This window comes from Ursus arctos, chromosome X (genome assembly GCF_023065955.2).
Source record: "Ursus arctos isolate Adak ecotype North America chromosome X, UrsArc2.0, whole genome shotgun sequence".
NCBI lineage: Eukaryota > Metazoa > Chordata > Mammalia > Carnivora > Ursidae > Ursus > Ursus arctos.
Window position 1 is genome coordinate 30,403,424 of NC_079873.1, and position 14,183 is coordinate 30,417,606.

General features: G+C 37.4%; 1 protein-coding gene across 1 annotated transcript in view; it reads left to right on the top strand.

Annotated features, from left to right (window-relative positions):
* CFAP47 (cilia and flagella associated protein 47) overlaps nucleotides 1-14,183 on the top strand; it is a 478,944-nt gene that overhangs the window by 286,878 nt on the left and 177,883 nt on the right. Inside the window, exon 45 of the mRNA XM_048213784.2 lies at nucleotides 4,031-4,249. Within this exon, the coding sequence (XP_048069741.1) occupies nucleotides 4,031-4,249 (219 nt within the window). The remainder of the gene's footprint in view (nucleotides 1-4,030; nucleotides 4,250-14,183) is intronic.

The following is a 14,183-nucleotide window of genomic DNA, read 5'->3' on the forward strand; positions in this document are numbered from 1 at the left end:
TGTCAGTGACTAGATTGACGTATTAGATGCGTATCATTGCCAGCTCTGTTTATAACTTTCAGCCATTTCTGTTTTAAATCAGTCGTTTCTATCTATATAATATCTGATTGAAAATAATTACATGTTCTTATCTCCCTGGTTGATCAATTTTTATTCTGATATTTGAAGGTTCTGGCATAATAGTCACTCTTTTTTCTTATTTTTCAGAAAAATAAAATGAAGGTACAATTTTATTTATGAATTCATTTTTTATTTTCATGCATGGGGGTTCAGAGATGCTTTTAATTAAGGTATATGAAATTTAATGCACAGAACTTTAGTATAGTGAAATTCAGAAATCAGGAATGTAGTTAGATAAGTATACTTACATAGTTTAAAAAATCACAATTTTCCTTGTTGCTACTATATCTTTTTTTTTTTAGTGAACAGGAAAAACTTTACTTTTTTAAAATAAAAGTCAGTGGAAAAGTAGTGTCTGAAATAGAATTTTGTTCTTAAGTTTCTGGGTATTTGTAGTACTTTTTGAATGCAATGAATGCGAACCATTGGCACATTCCATTGTAATATCACACATAGATGTAATGAAACATAATGAAGGTATTTGAAGTCAGCTTTTCAGTATTATGTCTATGATTATTTACCATTCCTATGTTTACTCTTATTTTTACCATTAAACATAGAATCTCGGAGAATTTTCATTTTGTCCTTTATGCTTAAAATATTTTGATCTTTGTCTTTTGTGTTTTAATAATTGTCATGACAGCTGGTATGATCACAGCTCTTGTGGAAGGAAATAATAATCTTGTCTTTTCTCAGAGAGGTACCTCCTAACCACCTCTGGGATGTGGAGGGCTGCCCCAGGTGCGCCTAACTCTCTGACTTCGTGTAAAAGCATAGTTGGGATCTATCGTTAGGAAAAGGGGGGTCTGGTGATAGAGTGAAAGAAGAAATGATGCAGTTTCACTCGTCAGCAGGCAAGTGGGCACTTAAAAAATAAACCTATTAACACCTTATATACAAATTTCAAGTTCTGACCATCGATATTTGTATTTTACTGATTATCCTGCTTTCTGTAATACCTTTTTTTAAATTTTTTTTTTATTATATTATGTTAGTCTGTAATACTTTTTATCCTAATCTTGGTCACTGATAGGCATCACCTTTGGAGAATGTATTCATGGGCAGTAACTGAATCTTTTGAGCCTATTCCCTAGTCACACTACTGGGTGCAGGGATCAGTCCTGTTAATTAAAGTATTGTCCTCAATTCATATCACTGCTCACAGATTCCTCAGCTGAGTCAGAAAATTGGGTCATGTGCTCTTGTATTCTGGCGTCAGCTCAAGCCACTTCTAAGGTGGACAAATGACTGAGCTGAGAATGTTCACTCCTATCTCTTTCCATTTCAGGGTATCTCTTTTTCAGTTCTTTTCTTTGCCTGACCTATGGCAGTTATAACCTGATTGGAACACTGAGTGTCTCCCTTTTGTATAAACTCCCCTTTAGAAACGTCATGTTTTTTTAATTTTGTTTTTAGCCAACAATCTTGGTTTTTCTCAGGAAAAGAAATTTTATATTTACTGATTGAATGATTAATTGAAGTATACCTAATATATGATGTTACATTATTTTCGGGTGTATGACATAGTGATTGGACAAGTCTATATGGTATGCTACATATCTATGCTCCAGACAAGTGTAGCTACCATATGTCACCATACAACACTGTTACAATGTCATTGACTATATTCCCTATGCTGTACCTTTCATCTCCGTGACGTATTCATTCCATAGCTGGAAGCCTGTATCTCCCCTTCCACCCATTTTGCCCATCCCCCCACTCCCTCCCCTCTGGCAAACCATCAGTTTGTTCTGTGTATTTGTGGTTCTGTTTCTAGGTTTTTTTGTTTATTTGTTCTTGTTTCTTTGTTTGTTTTTTAGATTCTACATATAAGTGAGAACATATATTTGTCTTTCTCTGACTTAAGAAAGAGAGATTTTAGGCTTGCAGATAACGTGATTTTTGAGATGGAAATTATACAGTAATAGATAGATCTTTATCAAAATATTTGAGCTATAATTGTGTGATTCCAATAAATCTTAATATGGAGAGAAAGAACTAGAAATGCTTGCTGGGAACGTTAGGAAAGAATTTTTGTGGAGAACAAAATTTTTAAAATAAAGAATTTCTGAGGATTGATAGCTTGGATTGATTTTTCTGGGCATCATGATTTAATTAATAATCTATATCTATATCCATATCTAAGCTGTGTTGCATTTCATTTAATTATTTGTCCTTAAAGTTTATTGTTTAATTATAATATTTATACCTCTTCCATTCTTCATATGTTTTGTTATTTTTTAAAATCTATTTTTGTTAGAAACTTCATTATATTGTAGATTTAAAAGAGTTTCACTCATTCATTTGGATTTGTTTTAAGGGGATTCAAATGATGAAGAAATCGTACTAAGTGTTTGTCCTCATGAACCTTATAGCCAGTAGAAATGACAGCAACTGGGCACATGATAACCCTGATGCACAATTCAAATTGCTAAGTGCTTGTCTCCTTAGCTTTCTGGTCATTGGAGTGTTTATTCACCTGGTTACAAAAATTGTTTCAGGGCTTCCGTTGTCCACAGTTGATTCAGGGACAGTCAGACTTGGGACCTTTACTGGAATTTTGGAAAAGGGATTCCCCACCCCCCTCAGGTCTGCTAAGCTGGTAAAATATAAATCTGGTGTAAGTGGCTAGAGTCTCCAAGAATGAGGTCAGCGTAGAGGAAGAAGGATGACATCTTAAGATTTCAGGTGTATTTCTTGATGCTGTCATTGTAAAAGTGGCCATTCCTTCTGTATATTGCGCATTAGTGGGTCAACAAATTACCTCTGTGGTTCTTTCTAGTTTTAGTTGGGTTTCTGACACAAATGGAAGTGATTTGAGAATTGCAGTATCTGAAGCCTGTCCTCTCCCCATGTTGCTGGTAGTTGCCAACCCCAGTTATATACATCAGTGACACCTGGATGCTTTTTACGAAACACAGTTTCCAGACCCAAATCTAGACCTACTGAATCACTGCCAGGTTGGAAGAGGTCTAGGAACCTGTATTTTAAGTTTCTGCGGTGCCTGGGTGGCTCAGTTGGTTAAGTGTCTGACTCTTGATCTCAGCTCAGGTCTTGATCTCAGGGTCGTGAATTCAAGCCTCGCACTGGGCTCCACGCTGGGCATGGAGCCTACTTTACAAAAAAATTATTGGAAGCGGAGTGCCTGGGTGGTGCAGTCAGTTGAGCATTGAACTCTTGGTTTCAGCTCAGGTTGTGATCTCAGGGTTGTGAGATTGAGCCCCGCTTCAGGTTCTGTGCTCAGCGTGGAGTCTGCTTAAGACTGTCTCTCCCTCTGCCCCTCCCCTCCTCTCTCTAAAATAAATAAATAAATGTATAGGAAAAAAAAGTTTCTTTCCAAATAACTGTCATAGTTAATCCACATATTAGAGTTGGGGATCCATAGCTGTGCAGTGTAATGCCACCACTTCACATCTCCATTTTCCAAATGGAGAAAGGCCCAGAAAATTAAAATCCCTTTAGGAGCATGTAAGAGGCCACATCAAGTCTCCTGAGTAAGCACCCAAGTCTAAGTATTTGTCTGTTGTTTTTTCTGATAGGCAATTCTGCATTAAAAAGTCACACTGCTCTTTATTCTTAGGTTGGTATCTTAGTTTGAGTCTCTTAGACAATGAAGCCTGATGCAAGCATTAACTACTGATGCTTTACTTGGGAGGTATGCGCTCAGGGCAATGAGAGTGAGAAAAAAGAGAAACAAGGAAGGGAAGAATGGGAAGCAAAACAATGAATGATGCTTTCGCTGCTATCTCAGTGTCCACTGTCTACCTCCATGAATAGATGCAGCTGGCTGCGCAGCGGGTATCACTTGGAAAAACTATGTGAAAAGCGCCCCTGAGCAATCATTGTGAAAGAGGAAGGAAAGGAGTTTTGTCTTCATGTTTACCTCCTGTCCCCTATACCTATTTGCCAGATTTTACTCCATGGGAGTTAACGGCCCTTGGCTTTGAGGTGGCCTTTCCTGGCCCCACAGAATGCCAGGTTCCATGGCCTACCATGGCAAGAGGAGCCAGAAATTCTGAACTTGGGGCTGATCTACCTGCCCATCAAGCAGCAGCCAAGGGGTTGGCTCCAGTAGTTCTGAAGGAAGTTGCAGGTCATCCTCAGGCAGAGGAACATGGAGGCGGGACGAGTAGCTGAGGTTGCTGGAGGTGGCGGAACCAAGGGAATCTCAGGAAGCAGGTGAAATGGATCCCAACACGCAGTGCTGTCTTACTGTTAATATTTAAAGAATTCTCGTTACACTGTCAGCAGCTTTCATAGGCAATATCCCATTTCTTTCCCTTTCCCCTACCATCTCTGCTCAATTCTTCATTCCCAGGTCCTAAGCCAGCTGTCATCTGAGACCTGGGATCTAGGCGCCCATCTGTGCTGTTCACCAGTCTCCCCTTGTCATGCCTGCATTCTCATGGCTCCTTCTTTCTTTTCCCATCCTTCTGATGCATCTTCCTCTATCCCTTGTGTTTTAGTACCCAGGTATAAGTTTCTACTCTATTTCCTAAAATCCAAGGGAGTTGTTTTCAGACCCCTCCCTTGGTCTTGGTACACTCACTCTTCCTGCCATCTACTCTTGTCCTGGACAGCCCAAGTTCCCTCAAACAAGAATCTTGCCTCTGAACTTGGGATCCTGGATCTTTCTTGACTATAGAGCAGTTCTCTGACATCAGTCAGACCTAGTTTTTCTTATCTCTGGTCCACATACTTGATTATAATTTCACTTCTGTTCTTGAAAATCCCAGTCATAAATGTTTGACTAATCCCCCTTTCTCGTCTGCCTGCCCTTCCCGTACCTGTCCTCCCAGAGTCAGAGTTTCCAGCTTGTTCAGTTATTAATCTATGTCTTGTCCTAACATTTGGGGGTTCTGCCAACCTCAGGTTCTTTCTTCTTCACACCATACATTTATGAAACACGATTGTGTCCTATATTATCAAATAAAAAATACTTTAAGTCAAATAATTTGCTATAACCAAGTCAACATAATTGTAATATCCAAGACTGTGTATATATTATTTATCCTTACAGTTTTCTTGTAAGATACTTTCACTTCTATCAGTGTCTCCCACTTTGCCTTTATTGTTTTATATCTATGGACATAGAGCCTGCAAGCAAAAACAAATCTGAACTTTAAACAGCATCTTAATCTTTCTATTAGATCTTCTATAGTGAACATATGCTATGCAATAATACATTTGGGAAGACATTTAATCAAAAATTGCATAAGCCTTTTCCCCTAGTTTAAGTCCTAGAGAATGTGTTGTTTATTGGCTTGCTAACAGCTTAAACTAATTTGCACTCTTAGTAAATCAATCTATGAGAACTTAAAAATCAACTCTGTTTAAAACAGAGTTTATTTTTAACACATGACAATTATAGAAAGTTTATGGTATTCGGAATTGAAAATGCAAAAGACAGTTAATTTACCATCAGTAATCCCTTGCTTCCTTCCTCATCGAGGGGTTAATTAGAAATTTTATTCCAGTTCTTTTCTTTTGGAAATTTGTCTTAAAAAATTATATAGAAAGAAAAGACAACTTCCTAGTTAAAATATTGGCAAGCTGCAACTCCATAATAAGCTCTCTTCTAATTTTCCATTAAATGATCCGTGAATACATACAGAAATTCAAAAATTCAGTAGCAATGGAAAGGAAAGATAACAGCCGCCCATTTACATAAGTCCTATGAGAAATTCCCGGTAATTACTGAGCTGATGTGGCCTGATTGAAAAACACATGTAATAGCCTCCACAGCTCATGCCTAATTAAAAGAAAATTTAGGTATAAAGAGGAAACAGCATAGTCCCATAATCTGTCTTTTCCTCAGAAGTTTATTATCTGCACCTACCAGAAAACTAGGAAGCCGCCTCCTCATTGCATCCCTTCTGGCACATAGTAGGTGTTTTAAAACTTTTTTCTAATGAGTGAATGAATCTGTGTGAAATGCTTTCTAAGGGGGCCCTCTATTAAGACTTATTTTTCTGCATTCCTCTTGAAAATCCAAACCCCATGGAGTTTGACTCCAGACTGTAACCGTAGGGGAAAATGTGGAGGAACATCATTCTATCAAGGCTGTCTAGAATCTAGCATGTAGATCTGGTGGTGCTGGCAGAGATGGGAAGAGTCCAAGTGATCTGTGGTTCATGTCACTGGTGATGTTAGAGTTTATCCATTAATAGGAAGATAACACAATTTTCTAAAATGTCTATTTTCCCTAGATTATTTGAAAACTGCCAATGGATGTAAAGAAACTATCCTCCCTGCATCTAATAGATGGGTGCTTGTTTGCTACAGGAAATAGGCCCACGGGGATGCATTGAGTTATCTCCACATGCAGAGCTAAAAAATGACTGCAAAGTGATAGGAGGCTGAGACCCTGTACAAGTGACTACCTAGGAAAGATACCCTTCTCCTTCTTATAGGAGCAAATGAGAAAAGAAAAGGCAGGAATTATTTCTTTTAATGCTAGAAGATAGGAGAGTGACACCTAAATTCACACTTAAATGGATTATAGTGAAACCATAGAAGGGCAAAGACAGGAGAAATTTTGAACATCAACAAAGCAAAAAGACATGATTTTCAAAGGGACAAAAATTATAGCAAGGTAGAATTCCCAACAGTAAGAATAGAAGCCAGAAGACAGTGGAATTACAGTGCTAAAGCAAATTAACTGTCAGCCTAGAATTTTAAATCCCAGTAAACTATCACTCAAGAGTAAGGATGAAATAAAAATATTTTCAATCCAACAATGAGATTGAGACAATATAAAACTCACATATTTGCTAAAAGAACAAATGCAGAACCTACTTAGGAATGAAAGAAATTGAATTCAGAAAAAAGGAATTAAGATCCAGTAATAGTGGTTATTAATGTCATCAATAAATGTGTGTAAATCTCAATGAGCATTGACTATGGAAATAATAATGAATAAATCAGGTGTTCTAAAAGCAAAGTGAACTCAATTACTAGATAAAAACTTTGTCAGGGGGATGGGCGTTACCATTAGACCTGTAAGGTTTGAGCTATTTTAATATATTTTTCATAAAGTATAAATGTTGAAAACTTGGGACAACCAAAAAATAGAGCTAGGATATATAATCTCTTTTTTTTTTTTAAGTTTTATTCTTTGTATTTGTTGGGGGAGACAGAGAGGGAGAGAGAGTAATTTTTTAAGCAGATTCCACGTGGAGTCTAAGGACTCGATCCTACAACCCAAAGAGACCCTGAGATCATGACCTGTGCTAAAACCGAGTAGGACACCAAAGTGACGGCACCACCCAGGTGCCCCATTTTTTTTTTAAGTAGGCTTCATGCCCAGCATGGAGCCCAACACTGGGCTTAAACTCACGACTCTGAGAGTAAAACCTGAGAGGGAAAGTCAGACACTTAACCAACTGAGCCACCCAGACACCCCAGAATATGTAGTTTCTGAACCAGTAGAGGCATAAAAGGAAATAAAGAAAACTTTGATGAGTCCAATAGAATGCGAGAACAGAGAAGAATTGAAGGAAGGATGTAGTACAGAGAGGTACCATATGAGATATTCAACACAAATGTATCATTAATCATGATAAATATAAACAGACTGAACTGTGAAAGTTGATATTTTCAGAATAGAAAAGTGAAATGCAGCTTTATGCTGTTGGCAAATTACCCGGTAAGATATCTAGAAATGTACATATCTAATAATGTATATACTAATCAAAAATTAGCTGGCATAAATATATTAGAATAAGTAGACTTTAAAGCAAATAAATATATTAACTAAAAAAATCTTCCAGTGTAGAGAAAAATTCCAAACTTATTTCCACCTAACCACATAAACCCAAAATGTGTACAGCAAAATTTGACAAATATGGAAGGAGAAATGAACAAACCCTCAGAGTAGGAGATTTTATTATACTCCTTTCAATAATTGAAAGATCAAGCTGACAGGACTTTAGTAAAGCCCTACTAGACTTGACCACCACAGTCAATGAGATTAGGCTTTCCTCTACCGATGAAGCCTACCGTAGCTCTGCTGCAAGTAATTGTCAGTTTTTGCCGTTTAGTTATTACTGCTCTTTGATCTCTCTCTCCGGACTTCTTCGTATGCTTTAGGGCACCTGTGAGGATGTGCAAGTATTGCTTTTCAGCAAAATCTGACAGGGAACTGCATACCAGTCTTTCTTGGTTACAGATACTTAAAAAACTTCATGGGGAAAAAAGTCCAGTGCTCTCAGCCATTTAGAATTGGTTAGGAAAATAAAGATCACGTGCCATTCTCTTAGCATCCCCCAAACTTTCTTTTTCCTTCTTTGATTCCTCCTTCCCTCTCTTCTTTATTTTTATCCTCCTTCCTTCTTCCTTTTTTCCGTTTTCTATCTCTTTTTTTCCATCTATTTTCACCCTTAAGTGTTACATTTTTTGAGATCTTCCTGGTGATAGAAAACAAAAGTAGTTGAGCCTCTTTTGAAGTGATAAAATCCATTTTAACCAATATTTCAAAAATTGAATTTGGCCACAAATAATATGGGTCTTTATCATTTTAAATTTAGCTGTTACTTTATTGAATAGTGTAATAAATTTAACAATTTAAGCAGCAAGTCATTTCAGAAAACAGTTTTTCCTGAGTGGATGATACTAAACCACACTTCTACTAAAGAAAACATTTGGGGCACCTGAGTGCCGTAGGCTCAGGTCATGATCTCAGGGTCCTGGGGAATCTCTACTCAGCAAGGAGTCCACTTCTCCCTCTCCCTCTCCCTCTGCCTCCTCCCCCCTGCTCATGCTCTATCTCTGTCTCTCTCTCTCAAATAAAGAAATAAAATCTTAAAAAAAAAAAACATTTTACAAAATAAATCAAACACACTCTAAAATTTGTAATTGCTGAATCCTTTTCTTGTTTATATGAAGTCTATACTGCATGTTTTTGATATTCAATGAGGAAGGTCAGTAATGAGCAATCGCTAGCACACAATAAATCTATCACTTACTTTACCTGAGTTATCTAGGAGGCAGATGCTCATGTGCCAATAAGAACATAACAAAGAAACTAAAATGGATAAAATTCCACCTAGCATGTGATTTGGTCTTTTTATTTGTAGAATAGAAAAACAAATCTACACTGAAACTTTCCAGTAGTAGATGGAAGTGGGATTAGCAAATAGGCCAAAAAATTCTCTGAAAATATAGTTACTCATGCATTAATTTATAGCAAATAAATATTTATTATAAATTCATTTATATAAATTAATCTGTATCATAAATATAGTAATTCTCTTGGTACCTCATTTGCTGAATTAAGATATGCTTGCTAATAATATACCTAAATAATTGACTGTATAAGATAATAAGCATTTTACTGTATTACTCAGTCTTTTCCAAATTTCTGATGTACTTTCATCTAATCATGAAATATTAAGGCAGAAAGAAACCCAATAGAGATGAGTTAATCAAATTATATTTTATAGAGCCCTGACATTCTTTTAACATGCTTTTGTTTGTCTGTGGGGGGCTGTGGGAATGAATGGAAGCTTCTAGCTTCTCATCTTACTTCAACCAGATCAACTCTAGGTTACTTTGCTTTGTATTTATGTATTGAGATTCTGTCTTAGGTATTTTTCAGACACAGTAACCTCCTTCTCGCCCCCCCCCCCCCGCCACAAGCCAAAAAAATAAGATGTTTAAAAGCCACTGATTAAGTCTTACTCCTTAATTTAACCAGATTAAGAATTTAGGTGCTAAAGAAAGACTCTTTAAATTGTTTGCCCAAGGTCACACAATATAGGAAAGGGAGCTAAAACTAGAAAATGGGATTTTTAACTCTCACCTTACCAGTTTTATACATGTGTCTTTCTTTATAGTTGACACGCGGTTGATTGTTTCAGTAAAGCTCAAGTGGATCACATCTACCTGTACGCGTGTTTTATGTAGTCTCCCCTTCCTTGTTGACCCTGGTCTCGGCCATGTGACTTGCTTTGGCCAATGGATTACTAAGGAATGTGAAAGTAGCAGATCTATGATAACCATTTATACATTAGGGCTTTCTTTTGTAGCTAGTAATTTTCATGTACTATATGAAACATACTTGGCTCATCTTATAGATTAGAGAGCTTCTGGCCAGAATTCCTAGTTGAGGTTCCAAATCATGAGTGAGCCCAGCTAACACCACATGAAGTCGATAAGCTTTCCCAAATGAGGTCAGACCAGAATCATGAGCAAATAGATGGTTGTTTCTTTAAACCACTAAGGTTTGAGGTAGTTTGTTTCTACAGTGATAGCTGACCGAAAGAGCAGCATTGACTTATTCTGCCAACCATGACCTTTCCTAGGATCTGAGTGTAGCATATTTTTATGGGTGATTTCAAAAACTATAGATCACACTGACTTCTTCTAGTAGCTAATGTTATATAAAATTTTGTATTCTTTCACTAGAGAGTGAAAGAATTTATTTCCTTCGGTAACTGTAATCTGGTAAATTTAGATATATTTGGTTATCTTTAATCATAGAACCCTGGGAACTGCCACAGTTACCAGGATCATCTGTGAAGGAAATGCACAGGGTGAGCTACATCTGAGTGAAGTAGGGATGGAAAGGACAGGTCCAGATTGTTCCTAACGTATGTGATACCAGGTCGAAAGTACAAATGCAAGCCCATATACCATATGTGTAAATTTTTTAAGTGGTAAAAAAAACAAGTTTTTAAATATTCCACCTTGACAAATATAACTTTATACTAACCTGTAAGACCACATTTGAATTTAGAATTTTTGGCCACCTCAGAGTTTTACACTAGAATATGATAGCACAGAATAGCTGGGCCCTGGACAAGTACCCACTCCTTTCTCTTCCTTCCTTCAACTTCAACAGCAGGTACCATAAGGGGGTCTCATGTACAAATTTGTGGGTGCCCCAGCTCGCGTAATTAATCTTGATCTACATCTTCCCCTTGATAGCCACATCTTAGGCTTTCATTGTAGGAGTGTTCTGGTGAGGGAACTGTCAAAGAGAGGAGTCCTGTGCAAGCCCTGGAAATGGGATCCAACACTTTGGTTTGTGAATTATGGCATCACATGAACTGGGAACATGGATGGGGCTGGGTTCCATATAGGCCTGTCCCAGTGGGCCTATGTACTCCTTGCATGTGCAGAGAGACAATGACAGAGGAGACTTAAAGGCCCTAGAAAGCATGAGACCCTGGACAGGAACTTCTCTTTCCTGGGCTAAGGGTGTGTTTGGTTGGGGGATCCCCGGTAGCAGACCCTGAAACCAGGTCTGGAGAGCAAGTAGTTTAAGAGGTGATCTCAGGAACCATAGGTAGGAGTGTGAGAGAGTGAGAGACAGCAAGAAGCCAGTTCAGGTAGTGTTAATGAGCGGTTGCCACTGTTAACAGTTTGGGCTCAGTTGCACTGGGGATCTCTAGGAGTTCACATAGAATTCACCTCAGAGTTATTCCTACCAGAGCTCAAAGACCCTGGGTTATATTTCTACCGATTTGATACATCATTTGTTGAGGACTGCAAATACAGGCATGAACTATCACTTCTGGCCTGATCCATGTGAGGGCTGAGTATCTTCCTATGCTCAGAGAAAGCCCTCAGAGAGAAAGTCAGTTTTCCATAAAGCCATTTGCCTGCAGGAGGATTTAAATGCCCAGGTGACCTGGCAGGGCATGGATGGCATCTGCTCCAGGGCAGAATCGGAAAGGACTTTGAGAAAACATGTCCCTAAAAGAGAATGATGGTTTGATGGCATAATGTGGCCAGTAAAATTTCCGAATTTTTAAAAACCAAAATCGTTTCTGCTTATGCTATTTTACATCTAGGGAATGTGGATACTGGCTGATGAATACCTTAATCCAGAAGCATGGATTATCCTGCTTATGTTTCTGGCATGAATCAGTTAAATTACTTCAGATGTTTAAGGAAAGAAACAAATATTGTTTTATCAATATACCTTCAGAAATAAAGTGATCATTTCTGTGAATTCCACTATTATGATGGATTCCTTTTTGGACTGGTAAAGGAGAGAGGCTGGCACCGTGCATTCCTTGGGGTCTTTACTCATGAACATTTCATGAGTTGGAAAATGTACACTTAAGAATGTCCTTGGCTTTCACTTTCAGACTCAGTATCATTAGGAAGTGGATATTTTTAGGGAAAGGGAAATCATGTATAACATAGAGCTTCTGATGGAAGCTTTATACTGGGACTTGTGCATTTCAATTATTGTTTACTATTAAATGGCTAGTTATTCTTTATCTTTGATGAGAATAGCAATTACTGTTGAGTTGCTTAAATTTCCTATTCTAAGCAGTTTAATTTTATTTAAATTACCTAATCTAAATATTTTCATTTCAGTGTGTTTGTGAAAGAGAACAGTGAGGTTTCTTTATTTCTGTTAATAAAGCAACAAATTTTGATCAAATGATTATCTCACCTGACTTGTTCTAATAATGTTGCCACAACTCAAATAATTCAGAATGAAAACAATCAATGAATAACAGATGATAAAATGTGCCTGGCATCCTTTTCAACGAGAAAAAAATTTATTCTAAAATTAAATCTGTACTTGAATAGGATGGAATAAAAATAACATTCTGATAACCTTTATTTTCTCTTCAGACCAGCTGATAATCTTGAACTTTGGTTAGATATATATAGATTTCAACTGTGATCCACTGTCAGTGCGTTTTAATATACAATGTAGAATACTAACATTATATATAGTATATAATATATGACATATAGCAATATACAATATGCAACATGCTATATAATATGTAATTAATATGTTTTTATAATCTATAACACCTAACAGGTAACATATACAAATCCTCAATTTTATTTTATTTTATTTTATTTTATTTTATTTTATTTTATTTATTTAAAAGATTTTATTTATTTGATAGAGACACAGCGAGAGAGGGAACACAAGCAGGGGGAGTGAGAGAGGGAGAAGCAGGTTTCCCGCTGAGCAGGGAGCCCGATGCTGGGCTTGATCCCAGGACCCTGGGATCTTGACCTGAGCCAAAGGCAGACGCCTAATGACTGAGCCACCCACGCGCCCCCTCAATTTGATTTTAAAATGATTTAAGGCAATTAATGTTCTTGCAGATGTGACTGGTTTTCTTGGCATAAACTTCAGTGTATTTGAAAACAGGTTTGCAATTTTTAACATTTGAGGTGCTAAATGTGAGTGAATTAAAATTGTAGCTAATTAATGTCATAATACTTGCCTGGTCTATTGGTCGATAGGCTTGATGTGTTTTCTTGGTTTCAGAGAACCTCCTCATATAGAATTCGGCTTTGAACATTTTTTTATCCTTTGTTTTTTATCTATTACTTAAATAGTTTGCCATTAGCAGTAAAATTTGAATTAGACTCTTATACTACATCCTATTTTAGCATTGAGAGATTTTATAACTATTTTCTCATTTCATGGACAATAAGAAAATGGTGACCTTCAGAAAAGAAAAATTAGTGTTGCTTAGAAGGAGATGGCCAACATAGAGTCTGCCTTCTGTAAGAATTGATATTAGCTATTGACTTAAGGTTAATGGTATAACAAGGTGATATGAGGGGCGCCTGGGTGGCTCAGTCATTCAGCATCTGCCTTCGGCTCAGGTCATGATCCCAGGGTCCTGGGATCGAGCCCGGCATTGGGCTCCTTGCTCCACTGGGAGCCTGTTTCTCCCTCTCCCACTCCCCCTGCTTGTGTTCCCTCTCTCCCTGGCTGTCTCTCTCTCTCTGTCAAATAAATAAACTCTTAAAAAAAAAAACAAAACAAACAAGGTGATGCGAGAAGTATTAATTGGGCATACCTCTAAGTGCTTCCCTTCATTATTAACTGTGGAAAAAATTATTTCCATCTGCTGGTCAAGCTGTAAATTATTTTGATTACTAGGGGACGGAGTACCCCTAAGTCGTAGAAATGTAGCAAATAATAATGCTCGCCAAATAATTCCATATATCTGTCTCATTTTCAGCCCCCATTCAGTTAGATAGAGCCATGTGGTTGGTTCTGGCCAATTAAATGTACATTTGGCACTTGGACAGTACATGTGTTAGGAGCAACTACCCCTTGCATG